The sequence below is a fragment of the Phocoena phocoena genome, chromosome 20, assembly GCF_963924675.1.
Source record: "Phocoena phocoena chromosome 20, mPhoPho1.1, whole genome shotgun sequence".
Taxonomy (NCBI): Eukaryota; Metazoa; Chordata; class Mammalia; order Artiodactyla; family Phocoenidae; genus Phocoena; species Phocoena phocoena.
Window position 1 is genome coordinate 44,980,814 of NC_089238.1, and position 18,912 is coordinate 44,999,725.

Consider the following 18,912-nt stretch of genomic DNA (forward strand, 5'->3'; position numbering starts at 1 on the left):
CAAGGGCTTCTCTCTAGTTGTGGTGTGCGGGTTTTCTCTCTCTAGTTGTGGCACGCAGGCTCCAGAGTGCGTGGGCTCTGTAGTTAGCAGCATGTGAGCTGTCTTGTTGAGGCACACGGGCTTAGTTCTAAGCCCTGCAGCATGTGAGGTCTTAGTTCCCCGACCAGGGATCGAACCCACGTCCCCTGCATTGGAAGGCAGATTCTTTATCACTGGACCACCAAAGAAGTCCCCTAAACTCAGGTTTTTTAAAAGTTACTATTTATTTCAGTCTCATCTTATTTAACAAGCCTTTTTGAACTGTTCATGTATACTCCTTTCTCCATCCCCCAGAGTAGCGTGACTATTATAGCTAGCTCATGTGATTTTAACACCTGTGTTGGGGAGTTGTGGGAAGGGAGAGGTTGTTGTAATTAAGTTCCCAGTGAATGTATTTCTTAAATTTTTGTAATCGTAGACCTTACCTGTTTTGAGTAGAGAAGGCTTCTTAAATTTTAAACTTTTTTTTTTTTTTACTTTGGACAAAGAGAAGTTTTTATTTTTTATAAAATCTTAAAACTTTAGAATATTCATTTAAATAAGACTTTAAGGGGGGAGGGATAAATTGGGAGATGGGGATTGACATATACACACTACTATATATAAAATAGGTAACTAATAAGAACCTACTGTAGAGCATAGGGAACTGTACTCAATACTCTGAAATGGCCTGTATGGGAAAAGAATCTAAAAAAAGAGTGGATATATGTGTATGTATAACTGATTCACTTTGCTGTACACCTGAAAGTAACACAACATTGTAAATCAACTCTACTCCAGTAAAAAAAAAAGACTTTGAAGTTTGAACTGCTTATGAACATGAGAATTGGAAACGACTTTATCTTTGAGGGTGTTTTGTAGTAGTCTCCTTTGAACAGCAACAATACTAGCTAACATTTCTTATTATTACTGTGTGTTTCTAGGGGTAACTGTCCGCATTTCCTTTTAGGCAGGAAGCTATGTTCGTGATGATGCAGTTCCCAACTTGATCCAGTTAATAACCAATAGTGTGGAGATGCATGCCTATACTGTCCAGCGCTTGTACAAAGCAATTCTTGGTGATTATTCTCAGGTAAGTACTTTCACTTTTGGGGGGAAATTGCCCTTTATTTTCCTGATATGCTCTTACTACTGTCACTCTAGAGGTGCCTCAGTTTTGACCTTTATGATGAGATGACCTGTGATTTGTATTAATCCTTTAAAGGACTGAAATCTTTGACAAACGGTGACTTTCTTTTGACAGCAACCTTTGGTGCAAGTAGCTGCCTGGTGTATAGGTGAATATGGAGATCTTCTTGTGTCTGGCCAATGTGAAGAGGAAGAGCCTATTCAGGTACCCTTTGTCACTCTTGGTTAAGGAGGGGGAAAAACAATGTTTTTGGTTTTAAGAGAGTAGTGTTTAATCAGTTGAGATTGATTCCTTGAAAACCTTTTTTTTTTTTTTTTTTTTGCGGTACGCGGGCCTCTCACTGTTGTGGCCTCTCCCGTTGCGGAGCACAGGCTCCGGACGCGCAGGCTCAGCGGCCATGGCTCACGGGTCCAGCCGCTCCGCGGCATGTGGGATCTTCCCGGACCGGGGCACGAACCCACGTCCCCTGCATCGGCAGGCGGACTCTCAACCACTGCGCCACCAGGGAAGCCCCCTTGAAAACCTTTTAAAGAAGCAATTCCAGAATTACATTGGAAAACCTGCTGATTTTTGAGTTGGAACTTACTGGGCCATTGTGAGATATTAAAACTGCGTTTAGGACCTACCCTCCATCCCATCAGACTGACTTACATTGTTTCTCTTACCCTCTGGCTGATAAGAAATGAGAGTGTATCCATGTTTCCATTTGCTCATTAAAGGACTGGATTTCAGAGAAGTTGTGGCAACAACACTTTAACTCTATGTATCTTTTCCCTTTCTTCCTCTCCTTCTGCCTTTGAAAGTCATAAAATGCCTCTCAGCCCCCAATGGGTATTTTCCATCCTTTTTACCTCCTCCTACATGCTTCTGGTTGGTGGGTTAGGTTGTACAGTTACCCTGACAAAGCACAGATTATGTTAGAAGCTTTGGTAATGATGATGGCAGGATTGTCTTTCTAGTGACATCCTGTGACTTAATATCAGATGTAGATATTTACAGTTAAAATTCATCTTACATTGTCTTTTTTTTTTTCTGCACAGGTAACAGAGGATGAAGTGTTGGATATTTTAGAAAGTGTCCTAATCTCTAATATGTCCACCTCAGTGACACGAGGTTATGCCCTCACTGCCATTATGAAGCTTTCTACTCGATTCACCTGTACTGTAAAGTGAGTATGGAGAAAAAGTAGGGTGAACATGTTGTTTTGTAATTTTTAAAAACTTTATTATGGAAAATTTCAAGCAAAAGCAAAAGTAGAATAGTAAAATCAATTGCATATACCTTTATTCCTCAATAACAATCATCATTTCATGGTTAATCCTTATTTTATCTATACTTTGCTCCCTGTCATCCCCCATGCCTGTTTTCTCTTTTAAAGTAGCGAAGTTATTTTCCCATATAAGGGTTCTGGTTTATTATAATATTTTGAGATGTCTGAATAGGAAGAAAATTGTGAAGGTTTTGGTGTTTAACTCTTTAAAATTTTGCTTTTTTTTTTTTTTTACTATTTTGACGAAAAGTCAATTCTTGGATCAGTCTCCCAGCCAAGCATATTTAAACTTAGTTCTCTTAGACCTTCTGCTTTAATTTTTTTTTTTTTTTTTTTTTTTTTTTTTGTGGTACGCGGGCCTCTCACTGTTGTGGCCTCTCCCGTTGCGGAGCGCAGGCTCAGCGGCCATGGCTCACGGGCCCAGCCGCTCCACAGCATGTGGGATCTTCCTGGATCAGGGCGTGAACCTGTGTCCCCTGCCTCGGCAGGCGGACTCTCAACCACTGCGCCACCAGGGAAGCCCTCTGCTTTAATTTTTAATGTTAAGCCTTGTGAAGAATGGTATTTTTTACTATTTAAATTGTGAAGTAGAAGAATTTGGTGTCAGGTAATGACCTTTTGTTGAAAGAAGTCTGATGCCATGACCCATTTGTTGATAAAAGCTTATTTTAAAGTTATTAAAGAAGAGAGTGAACACTATAAATTTATTCTTTTGTAGCAAATTAATAATCGGTACTTTTGTCTAGCAAATTTTAGGGTATGAGATATTTAACAGACAAAATCTAGTATTACAACTAGAATAAGTATGATGGTAATAAGTATGATCGTCTTGAGCTCTATGTCAGATGAATGAACATAAAGGAAAAGTGTTTTGTTTTTGAAAAGTTATGTACATTAAGAAAAGAGCATTTCAAAATTGTAACCAGAACCCTCTGTTTCAAACATTATTCTCTCTGCTTGTTTATGAACTTTCTTTTGGGTATTTGAATTTGTTTGTCATTTTATCCCAAAGCCGAATTAAGAAAGTGGTTTCCATCTATGGAAGCAGCATTGATGTGGAGCTCCAGCAGAGGGCAGTAGAATATAATGCACTTTTTAAGAAATATGACCATATGAGGTAAGTAAAAGAAAGTAAACAATGCATGTGCCTCTTAGCGTCTCAAACAAATTGTCACGATAAACCGGTAAAGGAGATTCATCCCTCGTGCTTTATTAGCTGGACTTCACAACTCTGTTTAGTTCTAACTGCTTGGCCCCTTGTGTTTTGTCCATCTTCTATTCTGCCTAGCCTCTAAAGAAATAAGTGAACTATGTTCCTTTAGTCCCCTTCTCACCTTTCTTTTGGTAGAGAAAGTTTGCTTCATTTTCCATTTTATTTGGTGAAGAAGTGGGAGTTGTTTTTTTCTCAAGAGAATCGCATTCAGATATCATTACTATTAACATTTTGGTGTGCAGTGTCTTCCGTTATGCAGTATCTTTTTTCCCTCTTCTGTTATGCAGTATCTTCTTTTTTTTTTTGCGGTACGTGGGCCTCTCACTGTTGTGGCATCTCCCGTTGTGGAGCACAGGCTCTGGACGCGCGAGCTCAGCGGCCATGGCTCACGGGCCCAGCCGCTCTGTGGCATATGGGATCTTCCTGGACCGGGGCACGAACCCGTGTCCCCTGCATCGGCAGGCAGGCTCTCAACCACTGCGCCACCAGGGAAGCCCCAGTATCTTCTTAATTGGAAACTTCTAATACGTACTTATTTGCTGTTCTTTCATTCCAATTTCTCTATTACTGAGAATTCCCAGTGTCTCGGGATTTAGAGGGACAGTTTGTCCATTCATTGTTTCTTGCCTGCCCTTAATCCAGCCAGGAATTTGGGTCATGTATTCTTGTAATCCAGCTTCTATTTTAGTGTCTGTGTTGGGATGTGGGGAGGGGAGATGTCTCTACATGTTTGGCTCCAATATAGTTACAGTGATTGTTTTGGGTAGGGAAGCTAGGTTAACTGCCTAGAATTTAACCACTTCAGATTCTTTCAGGTCTGCTCTGCTTGAGAGAATGCCTGTCATGGAAAAAGTAACCACAAATGGCCCTACTGAGATTGTGCAGACAAATGGAGAGACAGAACCAGCTCCTCTAGAGACCAAGCCACCACCCTCTGGGCCACAGCCCACCAGCCAGGTAGCTTTTCCCTTGCTTATCTGGGGATCTTCATGATCTTATAGTTCCTTAGAACCTATCTCTTAGCTGATACCTTTCAGTGTTCCTGGATTGATTGATGGTTCTCTTCCTTATTTTTAAGTGTTGAAAGGGCTTTGCATCAGATACAGATAAGGCAATGACTAATGAATAAGACTTTATTTCCTTGTTTAGGCCAATGATTTATTGGATTTGTTGGGAGGAAATGACATAACACCCGTTATTCCAACTGCACCTACAAGCAAACCAGCTTCTGCTGGTGGAGAACTTCTTGATTTGCTGGGAGACATCAACCTTACAGGTGAGGCCAGACTAGAGTTATTTCATGCTTTGTTAGGGATAAGGGCCTTAGGGAAAAACTGTACTGAACATAGCCTTTCTATCTAGCACATGAAACAGTTGAAGATGGGAGAGGCTAAGTGAAAAGCAAGAGTCTTCACAACATCTGGGATATGTTGCCATACTAATACTCTGGAGATAATTAATAGGGACTCCTTAAAGTCTAATTTTTGATTTTTTGGAGAGTAAATTACTCATAGCATTTTAAGATAGAAAGGACTGTCTCAGGTTAGAAAAGAAATACATCCCAAGAAATACATTACTTTTTCTAGGTTTCTTTCTACTCATGGTTAGTTTCCAAGAACTGTGGCCGTTCGTAGAGAGTGGAGAGATGTCAACTGTTTTCCTCCTTCCCTCTCTCTCTCCGTCTCTCTCCTTGGTATTAAAGCAATGGAAGGAGAAAGTCATCCATGGTTATAATATTCAAATATAACTTTTCATTTGGGAATATCTTTTCTTATCTTTATTTATATGTAGTAGACATTTGTAATTAATGTGTTCAGAGATATTGTGAACACAAGAGTTCAAGAGAGTCCAAGAGGGCTTCCCTGGTGGCACAGTGGTTAAGAATCCGCCTGCCAGTGCAGGGGACATGGGTTCGAGCCCTTGTCCGGGAAGATCCCACATGCTGCAGAGCAACTAAGTCCGTGCCACAACTACTGAGCCTGCGCTCTAGAGCCCGCGAGCTACAACTACTGAACCTGTGTGCCACAACTACAAAAGCTCACATGCCTAGAGACCATGCTCCACAACAAGAGGAGCCACCTCAATGAGAAGCCTGTGCACCGCAACAAAGAGTAGCCCCCGCTCACCGCAACTAGAGAAAGCCTGCGTGCAGCAATGAAGACTCAACACAGCCAAAAATAAATAAACTAAAGAAAAAAAGAGTCCAAGATTATCACTGTAGCATATAATTTCTATCTTAAGTGACTTCTTTAAAAGTATAATGGAGAGTTACAGCATACATGACCTTACGTAGAAAACAGCCATAGGATAAAGTTGTTGAATGCTCATCTAGACTGGCTATCATAAGCTAAATGAATTTTTTCCTAACGTAGCAGCCTCCCAGAGCTTATGGTTTATATTTGTCTTAACAGAATTTAAAAATGTTACTTGTCATGTACTTAGAGCCATTTACAAATAGTCATTTTCAAATCTTGAGATGCCAAAGCTATCCTAGATATCTGGAAAAACAAAAACAATCCCATGTTTAAAACATAGTGTATGGGGAATTCCCTGGCAGTCCAGTGGTTAGGACTATGTGCTTTCACTGCTTAGGGCCTGGGTTCAGACCCTGGTCAGGGAACTAGGATCCTGCAAGCTGTGCGGCATGGCCAAAACAAACCGTAGTGTATAGATGATATGCTTTATTTATTAACATAATAGCCTTTCCATGTTAGTACATAATCTTACCAATTATAATTTTAAATGGTTGTCTAATATTTCATTAAGTGTGAACCATTATTTATTCAGTTCCTTACTATTGGGCGTTTTGTTTGTTTCCAGATTTTTCTTATCATAACTGATGCCTCAACATACCGTTATTACATAAATTTGTCCAAATTTATTTTGGGTTTACATTCTTAGGCTAAGTTAAGTTAGGCTTAATCTGTCTGAATCTGTTTAAAGTAAGAAGGATAAATACTTAACGTCATAGGGTATTGTGAGGAACAGTGACTTAGTACATGCATGACACATAGTAGGCACTTGGTAAATGTTATTTATCGTTTCCTCAATGTATATGGCCATGAGTTTCACTGTATAGTCATAAATATTATCATCTTTTTTAAAAAGCCCTAACAGTTGAAAGATTGATGCTATCATTTTGTTAATTTTTATTTTTTCATTCAAGGGAATGTTTTATATTTATCCATATGTGCATTATACATGAATTTCCTTTTCGTACATTCCTTTTGTATCCTTTAACTCATTTATCATGGGGTCTTAATGTTTTGTTTTTGTTCTGACTTTCTTGTTTTTCTAGTCTTAAATGAAAAAGTAAAATGATAAAATGTTAAAAAGTCTAGATTTTACTTTCCTTATTCATAATGAGTTTAAACACGTTTTCCCATTTTTTTAATTTTTAAGTAAAAAAATTTTGAGTTCTAGATTCTGTAAGCCATCATTACAGTCATATCGCAATGCACAGTAATTTAAATCAGTAGAAAGTAGGAAATAAATTTAGTATGAGCTTTTAGACGAACTGGATCAGTGAGTTTCTGTTGTTTCTCAAAACTACGTATTGTACCATTGCAGGAGGAAAAAAGCTAAAATTTGGAGGACTTAGGGACTCATATGTTGCCTGTGTGTCTTGGGTAGCCTGTGATTTTCCATGGGAACACGTTTCTAAAATTGTTTTGAAAATGGAAATTGTGGGAAAATTACTAGATTAGATTTATAAAAACTAGGATAACTATATGAGTATTTGTTTATATTCTTCATTGGTAATCTGCTTGACCGCACATCCTGTAGTGTCCACATTTGTTTTAGCTCCTTGTGCTTTGCTTAGCCCTATGTATTTCTACCTTCCTTGCTAATTTTTAGTATGCGATTTTTTTTCGAGTGTACTTGGGCATTATTTTTTTTAAGCTAATTCAGCCTTTATTTCATTTTGTGAATTTTTTAAATGGTGTAATTTCAGTTAATTTTATAAGTAGTTTGAAATCTATTTAAGCATAAAATGCATTCTCTTTCTTTTGCTGAATTTTCTTATGCCTCTTCTTAGAATCTTGATTTCTGTTAGTTCATGATCACGTTCTATCCCTGGCCCTCCTTAACTTGTTCTTATTTGGAAGGATCAAATAAGTATGATAATCTGATGATTTCTTTCCCCCACTCCACACCACCTCTCCCAGGGTGTGTGTGTGTGTTAAAATTAATAAATGCCTTGATCTCCTTAGCTTGTAAAATAAAATGTCACTAAGAGAGTTGACATTCCCTGTGTACTGCCCCCTTATCTCCTTCCCTCTTGGTCCCAGAGGTAACTACTATCTATTCTAAACTAGTGTTAGCTTTGGTGTTTACCATTCATGTGTATTTCTAGAATGATACAGCGTGTAGTATTGTTTTGCCATTTTTTGCCTTTTTTTTTTTTTTTTTCATTTTTTGCCTTTTTAGAACTGGTATCCAACTGCATGAGTACTTTTATACCTTGCTTTTTTTTTGCTAAACATTGTATTTGTGAATAATCCATGCTAAGTGCATTTCTAGTGCATTCACATTTTTACTGCTGTATATGTATAGTATTTTATTTTGTCAGTGTACCGCAATTTACTTACCCATTATTTTGATGATGGACATTTTATTTCCAGAATTTCATTGTTAGAAATTATCTTGCTATGCACACTTTTTGTAACATGTCTCCCTGTGTAAATATGCAAGAATTAATCAAAGCATTCTTTCTCTTGTGAAATGCTTGTTCATTTCTCTTACCACTTTTAAATTAGGTTAACTTTTTTCCTTATTGATTTGTAAAAGATATAGTTCTAGGTAATCATCCATTTGTTATTTTGTAGCATACATTTTCTTCTGCCTTTGGTCTATTTTTTTTTTTTTTTAATTTATTTATTTACTTATTTATGGCTGTGTTGGGTCTTCGTTTCTGTGTGAGGGCTTTCTCCAGTTGCGGAGAGCGGGGGCCATTCTTCATCGCCATGCGCAGGCCTCTCACTGTCACGGCCTCTCTTGTTGCGGACCACAGGCTCCAGACGCGCAGGCTCAGTAGTTGTGGCTCACGGGCCTAGTTGCTCCGCGGCATGTGGGATCTTCCCAGACCAGGGCTCGAACCCGCGTCCCCTGCATTAGCAGGCGGACTCTCAACCATTACGCCACCAGGAAGCCCCTGGTCTATTTTTTTATGGGTTTTTTTTTAATGAACAGAAGTTATTCATTTTAAAGTATTTGGATTTTTTGTTATTTTTATGGTTTATGATTTTTGCATCTTGTTTAAGGCATCCTTCCCTTAATTTGAGATCATGATAATTTTCTTCCATATTTTCTTGGTGAGATTTGTCATTCTGGCTAAGATTGACCTAACTTTGGGATGTTTCATTTAGGTGCTCCAGCTGCTGCTCCCGCCCCTGCCTCAGTCCCACAGATATCCCAGCCCCCCTTCTTGTTGGATGGGCTTTCATCACAACCTCTCTTCAATGACATTGCTACAGGTACGATCACTGGTGTTATCATCATTAGAGCAATGAGAGATAGTTGTTGAAGAAAGGAAGTAATAATTTTGGAAGCATTAGGCTGACTACAATTAGACTGATCTCCCTGTGCTTTCCCAGGCATCCCCTCCATCACAGCATACAGTAAGAATGGCTTGAAGATAGAATTCACCTTTGAACGGTCAAACACCAACCCCAGTGTCACAGTGATAACGATACAGGCCTCCAACAGCACAGAGCTGGACATGACGGACTTTGTTTTCCAGGCTGCAGTACCAAAGGTACTATAATTGTCTTCTTGGCCTTTTTCCTTGAATTAAAAATTGGCTGATTATTTTTTATGTATTTGGTAAGGGATATATTTTAATGTTCAGAGATCAAACTAAATTTGCAGATTTAACTCAAACTAACAGTAATTAACTATTATGGTTCATTAAAGCATGTTTTTTTTTTTTAACTAAGCATGTTATTTTTAATGAATACTTTCTGCTTAGTCAAAAATATTCTTACAGTTAGTATTGTCTACAATGGATAAAGGAAGGGCAGCCTAATAGCGACAGAGCAGAATTCTACAAGGTGATTCATTAATGCTCAGGGCACTGAGGATAGGTTGGGATTCAGTAGTACAGTGGTAAAGACCTAAAAAGCACAAATTGTAATGTGGAATTAAAGTTCAATTGAGATGAGAGACTTCATGTATTTGATATTCTCTTCTAGTCACTGGATCAGAATTAAAAGTTTTTGCCTCTTGATAATGTGAGAGAAACATTCCTCCTTCATTAACATCTAGTTTACTATTGATGCAATGACTGCTTGTTTTTGTAAATTGAAGTTTTGTTTATACCAAATCTTAGTTTAAAGAGTGTTTATGTTCATCATTGAATAATGAAAAGTTTTGAAAAAGGAAAATGTAGAATGAGGAGTGGGCAAAATTTTTCTGTAAAAGACGAGATAGTGAGTATTTTAGGCTATATGCTGTCATAGTGCCAAAACTGTCATGGGCGATATATAAAGATGGTGGCTCTGTTCCAATAAAACACTTACAGAAAGAGGTGTCAGTTCATTCTTGGCCCATGGACCATATTTTACCAACCCCTGGGATAGATTAGGCTAATCTGATCTTTTCAGTGACATGTGAAGTATGACATTCAGACAACACAATTTTGGAAATTGAAGACCTTTTACTTGTGGTTACTGCTGACTTTGCAACCTTCTTTACTTGGATTTTTAGGAGTCAGAATAATGTAGATGTTTTACAAGCAGTAGTTAGTGGTTTCAATACTAGTTGTATGACATTAAGCAGGTTACTTAATCTCTATGCCTCAGTTTCTTCATTTGCAAAGTGGGTGTGTCATCGTGATATCTAATTCATAGGGTTCCTTTGAGGAATAAATGAGTTTTATGTGCCAGGTACTGTTTTAAGCACTTTTCGTATGTTCGGTGCTCAGTAAATGTTAGGTGCTACAACTTAGAGTTTTATACTTACTATTTTACGCTGCGGTTCTAGCAACATACTGTCTCTGCTTTAAAGTATGGCCTTCTTCTTGGTGTTGTACTACACAATGCCTATTTGCATATCATGATGTATCTTGAACTTCAAAACGTTGTATTTCTTAGATTCTACTAATACTATTTTTACTTTTTGTTATTTCTGAAATTGAGGTACATTTTAAAATTGATACCCTTGTCATAGTATCATTGGCAGCCTATTTTCTTTCTCAGTGGTATATAAAATAATGGTGTGAATTACAGTTGATGCCATCTAACATTTAATGAAATAAATGTAAATAAATGAATTTTAGCTTACATAATTTATCTTGACAGTAGACTTATGAATAAGTCCCAAAGTAATAAACCTGTGCATTGAGATTAAATTTCTGCTCTTATAATTTTTGGCCTTAGAGAAGACCTAGACCCACGAACCTCCTTCCCTCCTTTCTTCCTTTCCTCCCTCTCTTTCTCTCCCCTTTGCCCTTCTCTCTTTTCTCTCCCTCCATCCCTTTCTTTCTCTCTCCCCCTCTTCTCTTCTTTCTCTTTCTCTCTCTCTAATTCTCCTCTCTCTCTAATATTTTAGGAGACTAAACTTTCAGGAAAATTTTTGTAACCCTAGTCTGTAAAATAGCTGCATACATACTATATAGTGCTAACTATGACTTACCTGTCTTGCTCACAGCACTTTTATCTCTCTTCCCTGTAAACAAACAAAACAAAATCCACCAGCACTCAATAAATTATGGTGTTTGGCTTTTCCAGGTCTTTTGCTGTATGGGTTAGTTCTGCACATAATTTTTCTGTTAGGGCTTTGTGCCCCCAATGTAGAGATCCTGATGTGTTCCACATACGTATTAACAAACTGGCTTTTTTTAGCTTTTCCTTTACCTCTGTCCTGTAGGAGTAACCCTTGACACATTCCAGATTATATAGGCTTTAGAAAACAAAGGTTCAAGTCTCTGATCCCAACCGTCCAAATACACAAAAGTTTGAAGGCATGTAGTTGGTGACTAGTGTGCTGGTTTACTATTTTTAGAAAGCTTTTCATTTCTTTCTAGTTTTTTTTTAACCGCAGGGACCCATTTTTTTTGTTGCTGTTGTTTGTTTTGTTTTGTTTTTTTAGTTACATAGTTGATCAGTTACTATTAAGTGAGGTTGCCAGAACAAGAATTGGTTACTTTTTGAAAAGTGGTAGGCTAAAGTTGCTTCTACCAGGAAGGAAAGAGTAGCTCATTGCTATAAACAATGGCGTTTTATAAATGCCATGAAGTGATAGCCCACATGCTGTGAATTGCTGATACCTGAAAAACAAATAGAATTTAGTAGTAGGTAAATCTGGTAATTGAACCATCATCTGCGTGTCTGACTGTATTTGTTGACATCTCTGACATAGTGTTAAGTGTATTTTTCTGAAGAGTGCCCTTTGTTCCCCCCAGACATTCCAGCTGCAGCTTCTGTCTCCTAGCAGCAGCATCGTCCCAGCATTTAATACGGGGACCATCACACAAGTCATTAAAGTTCTGAACCCACAGAAGGTGAGTAGCACATTTGAAGACATTATCTGAGCAAGGTGTAAGCATATTCCCTGAAATAAAATTTGCTTTGTTTCTCAAAGCTTTTTCTGACTCACAGCAGAAAAGAAATCTTTTAAAATGTCTGGTCTAACCTCCTTGTTCTTTTGTAGATAATGAGTGAAGCCCAGACACACAAAATGGTTTAGTGGCATCTCATTAAAATGCACACTTAGAGGACTTCCCCACGGTCCAGTGGTTAAGACTTCACCTTCCAGTGCAGGGAGTGCGGGTGTGATCCCTGGTCGGGGAGCTAAGATCACACATGCCTCATGGCCAAAAAACCAAAACGTAAAACAGAAGCAATATTATAACAAATTCAATAAAGACTTTAAAAATGGTCCACATCAAAAAAAAAAATCTTTAAAATGCACATTTAAAGAGTTCTCTATTTAGAGGCTTAAAAGTCTAGGTTTTTGCATGGGGAGGGGGACAAAGCAACCAGTATATCTGAATGTAGAGCATAAGATGAGTACGTTTACCTCATTTTTCTAGAAAATTGGATACAAGGGTTGAATCTTTGAGAAAAGCACTTAGCAAATGTTTCTGTGAAAATGCTCCTGAGTGGTTCTGTCCTGTTAATGTGGTTCTAGGATTGAAGCCAACAGTGAGTTCTGGAGATGCATTTTCTCTACTTGACTGCATGATGTTGGCTAATAGCTAGAGTATTAGGTGGTTTTTGTTGTTGTTTTTTGCCTGTGTTTCATTTTTAAGAGTTCTGCTTTAAAATAATGTGTGTTTTCTAAGATTAAAAGTCTATTTGTAGACTGTGCAGATTCTAAAGATTTTATTTCAGTGTGTAATTTTTTATTCCCTTTTCTTCTGACAGCAACAGCTGCGAATGCGGATCAAGCTCACATATAATCACAAGGGCTCAGCAATGCAAGATCTAGCAGAGGTGAACAACTTTCCCCCTCAGTCCTGGCAGTGAGGGTCCAGCACCATTCTCATTCTTATCCCACTCAATCAAAGGAACTCTGGGAAGGAGATTATGATCGCTGCAAGTCCCCCCCAACTGTACCATGGGCATGAGGAGCTGAAGAGAACTGTTGAGGAGGATTTTCCTAAAGTTATTGCTGACCTTGAAGCGTTGTTAAAGACTAATCTCTTCTCCTCCACTGTTGAGGCCGGCTGCTTCTGGAGGCTACTTTGCACTCTTCCTCCTCCTCTCCTTTTTCTGCACTTCTCCACCCCTCCTACATTTACAGCCAGAATCAACATTCCCTGAGCCCCTGAGGAAATAAGCAGCTGGTCTGGAGGAGAGGACTGGAATTCATGGCAAGAAGACACTCACTCTGTCTCTGCAGCAGAGTTGCCCCTTCCTTTTACTGTGTTTCTCTGTGGACTGGGCGAGGTGGGGTATTTACTCCTCACTAGCTGGGTTACCATCTTCAGGCGCTTTTTACATCTGGCATTGAGAACGGAAATGTAACGGTGGACATCAGGGAGCCCTGCCTTTTTCTACTGGTTCCCCCAATGTTTGAAAGAGGCATTAGGCTCCTGGTAGCCTTTTCTGTGCATTGCTGTATACACACAGACACACACATGTATGTATGTTTGTTACCAAGAACTGGTCAGACCTTGAAAGGTTATTTGTAAACACTGGACAGATGCAGTTAAAAAGAGCTTTTGTTTAGATTTGGCATGAAGGATATGGTGCTCTATTTGTAATAGAAACTTCAAAGGCTCTTCCAGCCCCCCTTTCTCTGCATTCTTTAGCTGTAGTCATGAGTACTCTCCATGATTTTCAAAATTGATTCCCCTTAAAGTGCAAAGTGGACAACTTACAAAAGGTATATTAATAGTTATTAATGCCCCTATTCCCACTACAAATTTTAAAGTTTCTCCCAAACCCATGACTTGCCTGAACTATGGTAAATGGGTGGTAAGAGGAGTTTGCCACTTTTAAAGTACAGACTCCTTAACAAAAAGCACCTTTGCCCACAGGAAGAGTGAGTATCTGATTCACTCTAGAGCATATTGGAGTCATCTTCTCCATTACTCAAAATCTCCCTTTTTATTTCCTGAGCCTGGCTTGGACCTTGGCATTCCGTTTGAATTCCTTCTTCTAACTGGAACATTTGTGTTGTATCTGTAACACTGGCACTGAAATAAAGACCACGCAGTTAAAGAAATCTTTCCTATATCGTACTTTATGGTGTTGGAATGAAGCCTTGTAGCTTCCTTGCCCCCTATGTCAGAGGAAGTCTTATAGACACCATAGGGTAGGAATATCCTTTCCTGAGTGCGAGAAGTTGGTCTTTCAAGAGAGGCCAATCTTATGAGTATCTGCATCAAAGACTTGAGATCTGGAGCTTTTTAAACTAGTGAGAGTGCCGAGTGCTTTTAGAAAGGACCCTCATGTTATCAAACCTTAACACTGAGTTGCTGGCATGAGGTAAGGTGACTCTCCTGTGGCACGTGTTGAATGTACTGTGTATGTTCAGGTGCACAGGTGCCATGTCTGATGTACTAAAGAAAAGGAAAAGTCAGGCCCACCTTGCTCTTAAAACATTTGCAATCATTACTGTATTGAGTACAGTATAAGGACCACTTTGGCTTTGGTCTTAAAACTGGATACAGATATCCATTTCTTCCCCCTCCATTTCACCAAGCCTTTACTTAAAATCTTCAGTGTCTTGTCAAATCTAGCTCTGTATCAGATGCTAGATTATTCCTAACATTTGACAAACTGGAGTTGAACTAAAGGCTCCAAAGGGGGAACTTTCTGGTCTTACTTTAGTATTTAAGAGCAAGATTTGCTAAAACTTATTCTACTGGGTAAATGGTTGACTGAGTCAAGAACAGGATATTACCTTGTGCGTAGTTTTCAGTAAAGTAAGTGTGGTCTAGTGTGTGTTTCAAACAACTGCTCTGCCTGTGTGATGAAAAATAGTCTTTAAAGGTTTCTTTGCAGACTGATTTCATTCGATGGATACTTAATGCTGTGAAACGTGATAGGATTAACATAATATTGGTGGATTTCTTGAATAGAATTTGTCTAACATTCCTCTTGTGGTTGAGGCTTTATTTTCTCTCTCACATTTATAGTTAACCAGCTCAAGTTTCTTTAGTTGAACTGATTTGAATCTCAGAAATCTGCTGAAGATCATGCTATGAGACAGTGCTAGCTAATGGGGCTGGAAAGGGTCTACTCTCAGAACAAAGTGTCTCCTTGGGTGAATGTAGTTTTGAGGTAGAGTTATGTGATCATCCATAGCTTTGTCTAGACAGAGTAAAAATCATGGCCTTAACACAAAGGGTGCTGTGTAGAATATGAAATGATTCCAGAGAGTGAACCTGAGCACCGTATTGAAGGACTAGCAGCCAGGTAACTAACTGCCTAGGATACTGATGGTTGTGAAGACTGTTTCAAATGATTGGATCTTTGAAAGCTTCAGTGTGCCTTAGTTTCTAGGATCAGAATTCGTTCTCCTCTCATTTGGCCGTGCTGCTAAAGGAGAAATCTCTTAATTTCTATGAATACTTGCACATTTCAGTTATTTCTTTCCCTAGTATAACCATTCATGGGGGAGCAAAATTGTTTAGATTTACAACTTCAGAGCCATTGTGAGGAAAGGGTGATTTCCATGGCTGTTTTCATAACTCCAGGGTGATAAGCAGTGAGCCTGAACACACTTACTTGGACAATTTCACATGCACTTTTACCTCATTATTTCCCCTCTTCCAGAGTAGTTTTTATTCTGTACTCCCTCCCCACCCCCACAGTAATCCTAAAGGAGAATTCGTCTAAGTAATCTCAGAAAACTGTAGGAAGGGTGCTCTACCCGAGAAGAAGCTTCTCCCACTATGCTCCGGTGCTGTTACCTCGAGGTAATTTGGACAGCCATGGAATGTTTCATGCTTTGTATAGTGATTATCTGTTCATTATAAGGTCTTTCTAATTTAAAGAAACATTCCTCACTGTAACATTTGGGAGGGGATTCCTTCCCTCTTGTAGATTAAAGATGTGCTTCGTACCCCTTTTTTGTCCCATTTATATAAGAAAACTGTCTAGCACTAACGGTTTGAGTATTTCCGTCTACTATATAACATGCTTTCCATTTTTATGTTGTTCTGAGAGGTTGGAAATTAGGGGATACTGTTTTCAAGGTTCAACTTCATTATCTTCTGCGTTGGAAAATATTTGGGCTATGAGAACTAGGGGAAGGAAAGTTTGAATGCGTATGTTTTTTTCTAGTGAATGTGTATTACCCACATTGTCCTAAACAGAGAGTGAGCTAGAGAGCAAAAAGTGGATACTCACGAGCTTTGTGGTTGGTGGAGAGGTGGTACACGTCTGTGCACTCAGGAGTTTGGTAATGGGGAGGATCACTGAAAAGAGACGTGCTCAGAAAGTCCTGAAGTTTAAAAAGCTTTGACCAGCTCTGGCTCAGGAGGGTGGGCCTGCTTGTAGAACTGGAAGTGAATAACTCTTTTTCAAGCAATAGCAGTGAGTGGGTCCCATCTACAGGGTTCCAGGACCTGGAACATTCAAACAGAAGAAAAGGCTGAAGCAGCATGCACAGTTGCTTCTTGAACTTCCACGAGGCTGATTCTGACTTCAACATGGAACATTGGAGTTTTGTTTTTGTTTTTGTTTTTGGAACCTGCTGTTGCGCTTTGTGTGTTTTGTTTTTGTTTTCTCTTTGGGGGCTTCATGGGAAAGAGCTTCTGAAGTCTTTCCTTTGTGAACTCCCACTGTGTCCCTGTATAGTCCCTTTTCTTTCATAATGTTGTAAGTTACATTTTCATTAAGCCCCATCACATCTTCTTTACTGTAAAGATATTAAAAGGCTGTTTCCAAGCGGGACGGCTAATGAAGTTCTAATTATTGCAGACATATTTTTGAGATGTAAAAAAAATTTTAAATTAAATGATAAGTCTTAGAGGCGAGAGGAATAAAATGGATGTAAACATTTACATGGGATGCATTAGAATTCTGCTGTGTGTATTGTCTTTTGGTTGAAACAAATTATGAACAGTGACTAATAAAAAGTCAATACTCAATGATTTAAATTTTGCTTCCTCACTTCTTACAAGTGGATTAGAGAAGCCTTTGATGAGTTCTTATTCCAGAGCTTTGAGCTAAACTTGCCTGTTAATGTTCCTTTTACACAGAAATCTCACCAAAAGAGGAACTTGAACAAATTTTTAAAAACTTGAAGTTACAGACAGTGAAAAGTGCAATTGGAAATTTTAACTAGTGATTGTTTCCATGCTGGTATTCTCTACATGGGTGAATTCTCAAACAAGGCAAATAAATCATGTCAAGATGAATTGTGTGTTAGAGGTGGTCATGAGCTTTTAGTTTAAAGCGTCTATTTGTGATTTGTTCAAGTTTATCTGTGTCTTAAGAAGAGGAAGGCTTGACCAGCCAAATGAATTCTGTTTCATGATCTATTTTATATGAACTCTTCCATAGAAGTGAGAGTGGTTGAAAGTTGGGAGCTTATGTGTTCTAGTACTCAGATGATCCCTGATAGTCCCTTATTGAAAAGAGGGAGAGTGTGATAGTTCGTCCCCTGAGAAGTAGAAGGAAGTAGGCCTTGGCAATTATCTAATTTATGCAGAAGTGCCCTTTGGTGCTGTTTGATAAGTGACATTTCTGTAATCTTACATGTGGCTTAGTTAAAATTCATCTTTGTTTCTAATATTAAATTTACTGGACACCTTCATCTCCATGTAACGAGAGGAAAATATAAACGCTGCAGTAGAAAACGCTGGCCAGTAATAGACTCTAGACATTTACTTAATACAGCGAATAGTGTTCAGATTTGAACTTCCATCCAGAAGGACCAAATTAATTTTTATCACTTTTTTATTTTGGGGTACGCGGGCTTCTCACTGTTGTGGCCTCTCCCGTTGCGGAGCACAGGCTCCGGACGCGCAGGCTCAGCGGCCATGGCTCGTGGGCCCAGCCGCTCCGCGGCATGTGGGATCTTCCTGGACCGGGGCACGAACCCGTGTCCCCCGCATCGGCAGGCGGACTCTCAACCGCTGCGCCACCAGGGAAGCCCACTTTTTATCACTTTTTAAAGTATTTTTCATGCTATTTCCTTCCCTAGTTCAGTTGTCCCCATATTCAACAATACAAAAGTGTTCAAGGAAAAAAAATCCTTCGAACCTGGAAGCCAGGTAAATACAGCCTGTTTATTTGAAACTAAAATAAGGAATATCTAAATCTGCTCAATCTGTGGTAGAAATAACAAAGGATTTAGGCCTAAAGATGACTTGTGATCATCAAAGGAGTGGGAACTAGCTATAAAGAAGCAAATGTAGTAAGCTCTTATGTCTCCTCTACCAAAATCTTACAGACGTGAACTCTCCTTCTCCAGACCTTCTTTCCATTTTGTAGTGAAGATTAGGAAGAGCTCCTGGGATAAAGTGTGTGTGTGTGTGTGTGTGTCCCTCCCCAACCCCTTCCAGGTGGAAAGAGAGGTATGCACTTACAGGAAGGATACAGAAAGGAGGGAGTCTAATGACTTCTCTGTCTCTTGGCTTGATTCAAACTGATTTTTGTAATGATGAACCTGCAGTGAGGGCAGATGGATATTTGCACAAAAAATCCCAGAGGAATTTATTTTTAGGGTTAGTCTGAGCTGTTTACCATTTCTAGAAATTGTAGTTACATAACCCTAGGCATACGTAATGCACACTGCCTTGAACTGGGGGAGAACATGAATATGTGACCTTTGAAACAGTATAAAATGTTAATGGCA

At 38.9% G+C, this 18,912-nt stretch overlaps 1 protein-coding gene across 2 annotated transcripts in view; it reads left to right on the forward strand.

The window, feature by feature from the left end:
- AP1G1 (adaptor related protein complex 1 subunit gamma 1) overlaps positions 1-17,209 on the forward strand; it is an 81,066-nt gene extending 63,857 nt beyond the window's left edge. The window contains exons 14-23 of one of the 2 annotated variants that reach the window (XM_065899743.1): positions 989-1,111; positions 1,283-1,372; positions 2,209-2,336; positions 3,451-3,555; positions 4,467-4,608; positions 4,801-4,927; positions 9,021-9,128; positions 9,249-9,409; positions 12,056-12,154; positions 13,020-17,209. In XM_065899743.1, the coding sequence (XP_065755815.1) occupies positions 989-1,111; positions 1,283-1,372; positions 2,209-2,336; positions 3,451-3,555; positions 4,467-4,608; positions 4,801-4,927; positions 9,021-9,128; positions 9,249-9,409; positions 12,056-12,154; positions 13,020-13,121 (1,185 nt within the window). In that variant the 3' untranslated portion in view covers positions 13,122-17,209. The remainder of the gene's footprint in view (positions 1-988; positions 1,112-1,282; positions 1,373-2,208; positions 2,337-3,450; positions 3,556-4,466; positions 4,609-4,800; positions 4,928-9,020; positions 9,129-9,248; positions 9,410-12,055; positions 12,155-13,019) is intronic. The other variant, XM_065899742.1, reaches the window with a different exon arrangement.
- The last annotated feature ends 1,703 nt before the right edge of the window (positions 17,210-18,912 follow it).